This window comes from Mandrillus leucophaeus, unplaced genomic scaffold (assembly GCF_000951045.1).
Source record: "Mandrillus leucophaeus isolate KB7577 unplaced genomic scaffold, Mleu.le_1.0 Scaffold927, whole genome shotgun sequence".
Taxonomy (NCBI): domain Eukaryota; kingdom Metazoa; phylum Chordata; class Mammalia; order Primates; family Cercopithecidae; genus Mandrillus; species Mandrillus leucophaeus.
Window position 1 is genome coordinate 264,998 of NW_012110108.1, and position 10,727 is coordinate 275,724.

Here is a 10,727-nt window from a genome sequence, read left to right on the forward strand (position 1 = left end):
TCAAAAAGTAGCATTCGATTTGGTATAAGAATTTAAGAGTTTTTCCTTCTCTTTCAACTGCCCTTCTCCCTCTTCCTCCTCCTCTACTTCTTCCTTTAAAATATATATATATATATATATATATATATATATATGAGGTTAAACAACAAGGCCTGTTAAGCTTATGAGTTTTTAAAAGAGTTGACATATCATTGATATGAAAATTATATCTACTAAGGTATTAGACTTGATGTTTTAATATCTATACATTGTGAAATGATCACCACAATCAAACTAATTGTCACAAGCTTGTGACTTATTATTACAGAAGGGAGAGATATGTGTGAAATGATTTTAGCATGTCTTAAAAGTCATTTCTATTCTCTGTAACGGACCTCCTTTTCCTATTCCAAACCAACAAATGATGGCTGATGTTTGAAACTGTTCTATTCAGCTTCATGCCTGAAAAGCTTTATTCTGTTCCAGGAATAAAATTTAGTCATCCTCATGCATTTTAAGCTGTAAGTCTAATTTATTTCCCCCAATAAAACTAAATGACTATACATTTATTTGAATAGGTTTCAAATGTATGGTGGAACAGTTGGTGTGAGGACAGTGGAGACTGAGAATACTAATGTTATTATGTTCAATCATTTTTTTTCTGTTGATTTGAATGTATTTTAATTAATTTTAGTCTTTTTTGGATGAAGTTATTGAGAGAGGTAACAAGTGAAACATGTAAGGAAGGTCATGAAGGCTTTGGGATCTGAGAGACTTTTGTAGAACATAGGAAAATGAAAAAAGTAAACCTCTTAAACCTCTTAACACTTGAGGGAGGATAAAGAGTCAGAGGAATTCTACATGCTCTGTAATTATGATTGCTAGCATAGCACTTATTTCAATTTTGGCAAAGATATTTTTCTGGATCATTTGCTCACTTTTATTATCCATACCACTCCTTGAAAGGATGAATGATACTTTGCTTAAATGCTACCAAAGAAGAAAAGATGTGGTAGGATTATCTTTAATTGCTAGACAACTTAATAGACAATGAGTCTGCTGTTTTACATAAAAATAAAAAACAGAAATATTTCAAATTAACCAAAGTTGTTTTGGTTGCTTAATAGGTCACCCAAATTCAAATAGGTTAATTTGGATGTGTTTAAGAAATTAATACTATTTATTCTTTTTTTTATTATTATACTTTAAGTTCTAGGGTACATGTGCACAACGTGCAGGTTTGTTATATATGTATACTTGTGCCATGTTGCTGTGCTGCACCCATCAACTCGTCAGCACCCATCAACTCGTCATTTACATCAGGTATAACTCCCAATGCAATCCCTCCCCCCTCCCCCCTCCCCGTGATAGGCCCCGGTGTGTGATGTTCCCCTTCCCGAGTCCAAGTGATCTCATTGTTCAGTTCCCACCTATGAGTGAGAACATGCGGTGTTTGGTTTTCTGTTCTTGCGATAGTTTGCTGAGAATGATGGTTTCCAGCTGCATCCATGTCCCTACAAAGGACACAAACTCATCCTTTTTTAACTACTAAGCTCTTATCATCGGCTTAAGAGTTCAAAAAATTTGCTATACAATCTATTCTTTTACACAGTCCATAATTTGTATTGACTGTATAGATTGCATAGCAAATATAATTTTCTTAATTTACATCTATTTTTTCTCAAATTTGGAAAAGTTTGATGGCATGACTTTCTTGACAGATTTATGTAGAAAAAAGCAGGATCAATGAACTTCATAGAATAAAAAATATAAAGACATAGTTTACATTTTACTTTTGTCCTTAAATAAAAGTAAACTAGTTCCAGGAGCTGAAGACTGATCACATTTTAAAAGATCCCTGTATACCTATGTAATAAACCTGCACATTCTGCACATGTATCCTGTTTTTATTTTTTCAAGAAAAAATTAAAAAAAAAAAATCTCTAAGTAAAACAGTTAACTGATAATTTCCTTGAGGTTGTAAGAGCTCTTTTGGTGTAAAGTTCATGTGACCTTGGAATGTACTTTTAGCTTTCTTTCCCCTCATTTATTTATTAGCATTTTGAAGCAATGTGTTTTTAAAGGAAAAGTGAATATTACATGATAGATTCAAACTTAAGGAAGAGTCTTTTTCTTAGTATTAGGAATTTGCTGATAATATTTTGAAATCGTCACCTCAATCACAAATGACATCTCATAAACCATCTTATGTAACAAGGTAGAGAGATATAAAAAAGTATCAAACTACATTGTGTTGAAATTATTACTAGTGTGGATACAAAATACTGTACCTTGGGTCCAAACTCCATTGTTATCCAGTTGTGTTACCTTAGGCAAGTCAAAATATCTCTTATCTTTCATTTGCTTGTGTGTGTAAACTTAATGGGATAATGAAGGCATATGCCAACTATGAAGTCTTCTTTAATGTTAAGTGTTTTTGTTATAGTAGAGGAAGTGTAGAACATTTATTTGCTGACTTCCTCTTATATCTTGAAGCAGATATTTGCCATGGGTGACAAGGGAGGAAACAACCATTCAGCAGTGACTGACTTCATTCTTGTAGGCATCAGAGTTCGTCCAGAGCTCCAGAGTCTCCTTTTCCTACTATTCCTGATTATTTATGGGATGGTTCTTCTGGGAAACCTTAGTATGATTGGCATCATTGTGACTGATCCCCGGCTGAATGTACCAATGTATTTCTTCCTAGGCAATCTCTCTGTCATCGATCTCTCCTACTCTACTGTTATTGTACCCAAAGCCATGGTCAACATCCTATCTCATAAAAAGACCATATCCTTTGCAGGTTGTGTGGCACAGCTGTTCCTTTATGCACTTTTCATGGTAACAGAGGCCTTTGTTCTGGCAGCCATGGCTTATGACCGCTTCGTTGCCATCTGCAATCCACTCCTCTACTCTGTTCGCATGTCAAGAAGTGTCTGTATCCAATTGGTGGCTGGTTCCTACCTCTGTGGCTGGGTCAGTTCCATTCTTCAAATCAGTGTCACATTCTCCATGTCTTTCTGTGCCTCCCGAGTCATTGATCACTTCTACTGTGATTCAAACCCGATTGAAAAGATATCCTGTTCTAATATCTTCATGAATAAGATGGTGTCATTTAGTTTGGCTGTCCTCATTATTTTGCCCACAATAGTTGTCATTGTCGTATCTTATATGTACATTGCGTCCACAGTTGTAAAGATCCGCTCCAGTGAAGGAAGGAAGAAAGCCTTCTCCACTTGCAGCTCCCACCTGGGGGTTGTAAGTTTGCTCTATGGGACTGTCTCTTTTGTGTATCTCACACCTCCAGATAACCCTGAACTTCGTAAAGTGGCTTCAGTATGTTACATTTTGTTCACACCTATGTTAAATCCTTTAATCTACTCTTTAAGAAACCAGGATGTTAAAGATGCCATGAAAAAAGTCTTACGGAAGAAAAAAGTTTTACTCTAAATCTGCTTTTATTTGTTTTTCTGTTTCTTGCATCAATTATTTTTTACTGCCTGATTTTCTAGATGTAAGCATTTAAAGTTCAAATTTATTTATTTATTTATTTATTTATTTAGATGGAGTCTTGCTCTGTCACCCAAGTTGCAGTGCAGTGGCATGATGTCGGCTCACTGCAACCTCTGCCTCCCGGGTTCAAGCGATTCTCCTGTCTCAGCCTCCTGAGTATCTGGGATTACAGGTGTGAGCCACCACGCCCTCCTAATTTTTATATTTTTAGTAGAGACGGAGTTTCACCATGTTGGCCAGGCTGGTCTCAAACTCCTGACCTCAGATGATCCTCCCACCTCTGCCTCCCAAAGTGCTGGGATTACAGGCGTGAGCCACTGTGCCTGGCCAAGTTTATTATTGTTTTTTTTAAATAAAACTCCTTAACTCTTCTATTCCACAGCATGAATAATTTCCCATAAGGAATGTTACGCATAAAGTACTTACTTTTTCCCAAGGCAATGTTAAATTGGAAAGTTCTGGATATTTATGAAAACCTGTTATGTTTCTACAAATAGTAATGTATTTGTCACTTTCTTTCTGTCTTTTCACGTAATAATATGTTAGGTGAAATGGGGAGGTATAATATTTTATTATTTCTCTTTGCATGTCTAGGTGAAATTTAGATACAGAATATACTTTATACGATGACTAACTTGGAGACTGTGTGTCCCAACTGGTTTATATGCAAATGATATTTGGTATAAAGGCTAGGATTGTGTTTTGGTGTTGATGACATGCCAAAGATGTGAGAGCACGTGTATCTGATGAAAAGGAAATAGAATGGAAAAATAACCTTCTCCATGAAAAGCATTAGGTAAAATAAAGCTCTTCGTTGAATTACAGGGGCCAAAGAAGATATATGGGCAAATTGCTTTGATTTGGTTGAAATCAAGACATTTTATTTAATGCTGTGTGAATGACAGTCATCCCTGTTTTGCTCTAATATAATGAAAATGTCTTCTTACGATTTTATGATGTTTTCAGCTCTCTATCTTCTGAATATCAATTATTGGTTATGAATGTGCAATTAGTGAAAGCTCTGTATTGAAATGAAGTCAGCTTGAAAATCTCAGTTACAGATATCACAAGATTTTATAGCAGCCTTTATAAATAGTTGAATTACATGTATGTGTATATATAAATATATATGTATGCATGCATACCTTACAGTAGCCTTTATGAATGGTTGGATTGTATATGTGCATGCATGCATACACATGTATATGTGTTTGTTGGTGTATATCTGTGTGTATTAGTTTGGGCATGAGATATTTAAAAACATGATTAGTCCTAAACTTAAATGTCAGTTGAGAAAAGGGTAGTTAAGACACTGCCCCACAGCTTTGATAGGTTTCAAGGGAAGCCAGGTTCCAGAAAAAGTCAGGTCAGAGTTAGTATTTCGCAAGTGAATTTTTTTTTTTTTTTTTTTTTTAAGACAGAGTCTTGCTCTTATTGCCCAGGCTGAAGTGCAGTGGTGCGTGCTCGGCTCACTGCAACCTCCACCTCCTGGGTTCAAGTGATTCTCCTGCCTTAGCCTCCTGAGTAGCTGAGATTATAGGCATATACCATCATGCCCAGCTAATTTTTGTATTTTTAGTAGAGTTGGGGTTTCACCGTGTTGGTCAGGCTGGTCTCAAACTCCTGACCTCGTGATCTGCCCGCCTTGGCCTTCCAAAGTGCTGGGATTACAGGCGTGAGCCACTGCGCCTGGCCATGCAAGTGATTTAAGAAACACCTTAGACAAACCATTACAATCCCTAAATCTAGAAAGCATCATCAAAGACAAAAATTAAACCTAATAAATAAAACACATCTTCCAGTTTTGTTCATATACTTGATGTCTTGAAAACCTAGAATATGGATCTTTAGGTCTGTTTTTTTCTGTTTTTATTTAGCTAACTAAGTCTCCTTTGATAAATGTGCAATGGAATGCATATTTGTAGATGAAATTTTATTAAGGGAAGGAATTTGAGGATAATTGTTCTTACCTAAGAGATAAAGAAGGAAGCTAAGACACTTAACAAATCGAGGTTATATTTATCTGCCCCTCCCTATGCCTGTCAATATGCCATTTCTCTTAATGCTTAATTTCATAAAAATGATATTTGAGAGCAAAATAGAAATTCAACTCACTTGGGAAACGGATGTTTGGTATAAATTATTATTAGTCTGGAGATTCCTTTCTTAGGTTTAGGTTTTACTATTTATACTGAATGCCCATTAGCCTTAGGCTGTCATTCTTTGATGCACCTACCCGGTGTGAGTACTTAAGGACTATTGGGGAAAGGCAGTAGAATATTGAATAAGAATGCAGCCTAGATCCATTTGCTTTAGTCTTAAATATGCTGGATTACATATTCTGCTTTGTAGCCATAACAATTGCAGTATTCCGAGGAATAACCTCATATGTGGCATTGTTTAAATCACCTCAAATATTCAAAGAAATCCAGAAAAAAAATGGAAAACCTAAGGCAGACTGATGTCCAAGGTGTTAAACTCAGATATTTCTTATTTTCTTTTAAATTGCCATAAATATTTTCCTTGGTAAATTTTTTTTCTGGGTTCATATGCCTCATATAAAAAGTAGTGCCCAATTTATAACTTTCTTGTTACTTGTGCCATCAAGATTCCATCAGAACAACCCAATGTCATACCAACATTTTGTTGACTCTCATTGACGAAGTGTTTTATTTTTAAATTATGTATAGATTGCTTTTGAAACATTGCTACATCCAAGAGAGTTTGAAATTCACATTCTGCATCCTATACATCAAAAGTTTTTATTTAGAACTTTATACAAAACTTTATACAAAAATCCACATTGAAAAAGCTTTTAATATAATGATATGATCTTGAGAGGCTGAAGATTATATTAGGCTTCTTAAATGCTCAACCTACTTGTATTGCATTATTTTATTTTCCCTGGTTATAACTTTTCGGACATACACATATATTGATTGATCTGTAGCATCATGTACTTCACTTTGTCTTTAAATTTGATGTGATGTTGGTGTTTACCTAACATTTAGTTCTGTTAACATTTGGCGTACCGATGTGGAACTTTGGTGAGGGTACTTAGAATACGATTTTCTATTACTAGGACGCTAAGATTCTCTGACTCAGGCAGTTGCAAATGATAAGTACTGATTTAAACTTCACAAATTATGTTAAAATCACTAAATTAAACATTGTTTGCTAGCACCCAGAGCTTACTCCATTTGCTTTCAGATAGTTTCAAGTCCTTATTATGGGATTTAAATTGTTATGTTGATTGAAACAGCTGAACTAATAAAGTATAAAAATGTTTCAGTGGTGGATTGATACTGAACTATGTTGTTCTTACTCTTGTGAGTTGAGAATGAGATATCACTTTGCCCAATTTCATGATACCAGAATAGGTGATAAAATCAATAAAAATTCTGAATGTAAACTATTAGCCTAGTGATCAGAGTGAGGACAAAACTACTAGTTGAGGCGGGGAGAGGAAGAGGAAGAAAAGGGAAGAGGTGGGTTAAAAAAAGCAGGATATGTCAGAACTGAAAATAACATGAATGAAAAAAAGAATTCATTTCAAAGTTATTTCCTAATTATTCCAATTTTGTATAAAAAGACAAAACAACAAAACCCCAAAACTTTACAAACACTAATTTCCATATTTCTTAGGTTCATAAAATATGGCTTGTAGATTTTTGAAATAGCTCCTTCTTTCTCTTTTCTTTTCTTTCTTTCTTTTTGTCTTGTTCGTTTCTTTGTTGTTTTTTGAGACGAGTCTGGCTCTTGTCGCCCAGGCTGGAGTGCAGTGGCGTGATCTCAGCTCACTGCAACCTCCGTCTCCCGGGTTCAAGCGATTCTCCTGCCTCAGCCTCCGGAGTAGCTGGGACTACAGGCACGTGCCACCACGCCTGGCTAATATTTTTTGTGCATATTTTTAGTAAAGATGGGGTTTCACTGTGTCAGCCAGGATGGTCTCGATTGCCTGACCTCGTGATCCCTCCACCTCGGCCTCCCAAAGTTCTGGGATTACAGAATAAAGCCATGGCACCTGGCCTCTTCTTTCTTTATCAACATTTTTAAAGCACCCACTTGTTTACATTTTTTGACACTCTGATGATTGGCATCAGCTTCCTCAGTTGAATGTCTTGTAGTTAGGTTTCTTTTGTGACAACCTCCACAAACTAGCTTTGGATTTAAGCAAAAGATAAACATTTAGTCGTATAAATTTTCTTTTGCTCTGTCTGCACATACACAATAGTAAGGCTGGAGAAGATGAGTTTCTCCTGAACATTCCAGGGAACTAGAAAAGAGAAAACAGAAAAAATTTCTAATGTAAACCAAACTTGTCAAATGCTACTCTTGGAAATATTTACTTCGATAAATTTAAGGCTCTTTTTCCTTCTGCTGGAAAATTAAATTACAGTGAATAAGACCCTTATGTTCCCGCTTTGAGCATGTGTTCACTCATTATTCTAACAATCCATCTCAGATATTCTACTGTCCAAATTCTTTTCTTTCAGTTCGTACAGTTATCAAACTTGAACATGTAACGTAATGCAAAAAGTTCATGTCTTCACAAAATTATTGTCATTCTATCCCTTAAGAGACATGATTCAAAATATTTTGTGTTGCTCTATTTAGCTACTAGTCTAACGTTCCTGGTCAATTTCCATTCTTATATTAATTAATTGAGAATCCTGTTTTAATAGTTTGTAATCTATACACTGATGGTAAGCTATCATCATCCCTACTATAATTAATAATAAAATATGTAAACAAATATACATTTCAATATGAATGAGAAAACATAAACAATTTAATTAAATATTAAAGTTGTCTTAAAACATTTATCAAGGAAGTAAATTTGAAGCAAACTATAGTCCTTATTTGTGAAACAGGCCATGAGGTTACATTTCTTACTATACATTGCTTACTTCTCTTTGTATTTGGTGTTCTCTTGCCTTCGATCTCAGCTTTTCAGATTCCAATGTCTAGTGAGTTTGTTCTAATCTGCATCCTGGATAGTTTTAGTTTTGTGGGGTACACGTACTGTAGTGGATACTCTCAGTTGCCTACATAGGGAGGCACTGTCTTCTTTCTTCTTGACAAACCTCGTGTCAGAAAAGTTTCTATCACCAGTGGTAGATCTTTAGTTTACTCTCATTATAGTGTTTTTATTCCTCTTTAGTGGTAAATAGTTCAGGAATGGAAACATATTCTATTAAAATATACTTAAATAAGTTGAAGTAAATAGTCTGCTGGAGAGTTTGGGAGATACATGCATTTATTTTTCCTTATTTAAAAAAGAGGCAGAATTAATGAAAGAGTACAGCTCCTCAATTTCTTTTTGAACCATGTGGGAATAGAGAATTTACAGGATGCCAAATACTTATTGTTTTGTTATCAAGTAAAAACAAAGTGATCTTGTTCCATCTTCAGCAGAGAGGAGAAACATTTTCAAATAAATATATGCATAATATATTCTCATGCGCTGAATGTTTTTGTTCTAGTAAGGATCATATCTGTTTTAATAATTACCACTATGCTCATCATTTGATAAAATTATGGTAAGCTAAACTGACTCTCAAGAGCCCTATTCTTTCACTGGTTAAACTGTCAGATAAATGCAAAGAAAGCATCACATTTATTTGTCATCTTTGCTGGTAGCACTAATTCTCTGCCATTCCTCTTGTGATCTGTATAAATTTTAATATATTTTAGCAAGAAGCTCCATGAAATTCCGTTTGTCCCTTACTACTTTATTAGTCCTTACTCTATGTCATGGATCAGTTGTGCATGTTTACCAATTTCTTCAGCCTTATACCATAATTACATATACACTTAGGAAGTGGGAAATACATTACGGATTTTTAGGTTCCGTGGTATCTATTAGGAGATGAAGACAAATCGAAACTCATTCTCTGTCTTACCCTCTGGAGTTCTTCATTCTGATGAGCAGCCTGGGTAACATTCTGGGTTCTTAAGATCTGGTGATAGTTCTAAAACAGGATCCAAATATCTCTAAAGGTCCACAGAATGTGTGGGTGTATACTTTTCTTTAGTGCTTAGTGAGCCATAAATCAACCACCAAAATATTCAGGGAAGGATTGTTGGAAGGATTTCAGTTCATATCTTTGGTATTAGAATGAGAACCTTCCTCAGGGCTACTCTTCATTTTGGTGACTCTGTCAGAATTGGAAGATGAACAGGTTGTGACTCATAGTGGCTAAAGTTAGGTCTCTGTTGAATAGATTGGTTCTCTCTCTCTCTCTCTCTGTTTCTGGAGTACCCACTTATTTCATTTCCCATGATTAATTAAATATAGGTGGAGATCACTGTGCCACATCCATCTTTTTGACTAATAAGCCAAAGCTGCTATTATCATCTACATGAAATTTTCCTTGGCTCTCTCAGTCAAGTGTCACAATTTGAAGTCTGTCACTACACCATTACCACTAATATCAGGGAGATTGTTTTCACGTTATCATTGCCCCATGAACATTCTTAGGGAGAAACATCACAGGTGATTTGAAAGTCGCTGGTGGTTTCCTTGGTCACTGGTAAATGAAAAATTGGGTGCACCTATCCAGGATATATTAAATAATTATGAAAGTAGGTCATCCTAATTGATTAGGAATTTGATAGAAATACCTTTAGGAGTTTATTAATATGATGTTGGAGATAATTTTGGAGATATGTTTAAAAATATTTAAAATAAAATAGTTTACTTAAGATTTTAAAATATTATAAAAAAATTCTGTATTATTGAGTTAACTCTGAGGAGGGTGGGGATATACAGCATTTTCATAATACTTCTCTATTAGGCTGGTCCAGGACAGAGATCCATCTGTAGGAATTTGATTTAGATCATGTTAAAAAAAAATGAGAAGGTTGGATTTATTATGAGATTTGCATGGCCATGGGCAGAAATTCTAAGTCAACAGCACTTATGTTTAACAGAACCTTAATTAAACTTGAGACTTAAAATAGATGGCTCAAAGTCTACTTTAAAATAGACCATTGAAAGAAAAGTAAGCTAGGCATGATTCTAAAGGTGTTTTGGCAGTGTGAGCTAGCAATTGCAGAGAGATTATAAGGGGAGATAAAGAGGGCTCAAAACTATAGCAGATAGGAGAGCCACTGGCAAAAATATAGCAGTGACAAGCTCCATGGTGAGTTTATTGGAGCAAAATCAATGTGTGCTAGTGTTGCTGTGGGAGGCTAACAGATTGTAAAGGGTCATGGAATCTTTAGGGAAT

At 35.2% G+C, this 10,727-nt stretch overlaps 1 protein-coding gene across 1 annotated transcript; it reads left to right on the plus strand.

Moving 5' to 3' along the window:
- The first annotated feature begins 2,487 nt into the window (after positions 1 to 2,487).
- Positions 2,488 to 3,429, plus strand: LOC105531991 (olfactory receptor 9K2-like). The gene has a single exon (XM_011970052.1). The coding sequence runs from the start codon at positions 2,488 to 2,490 to the stop codon at positions 3,427 to 3,429; it is 942 nt and encodes a 313-aa protein (XP_011825442.1).
- The last annotated feature ends 7,298 nt before the right edge of the window (positions 3,430 to 10,727 follow it).

What these genes read in the sequence shown, in the direction of transcription:
- LOC105531991 (XM_011970052.1), top strand. Translation starts at nt 2,488, where the DNA reads ATGGGTGACAAGGGAGGAAACAACCATTCAGCAGTGACTGACTTCATT.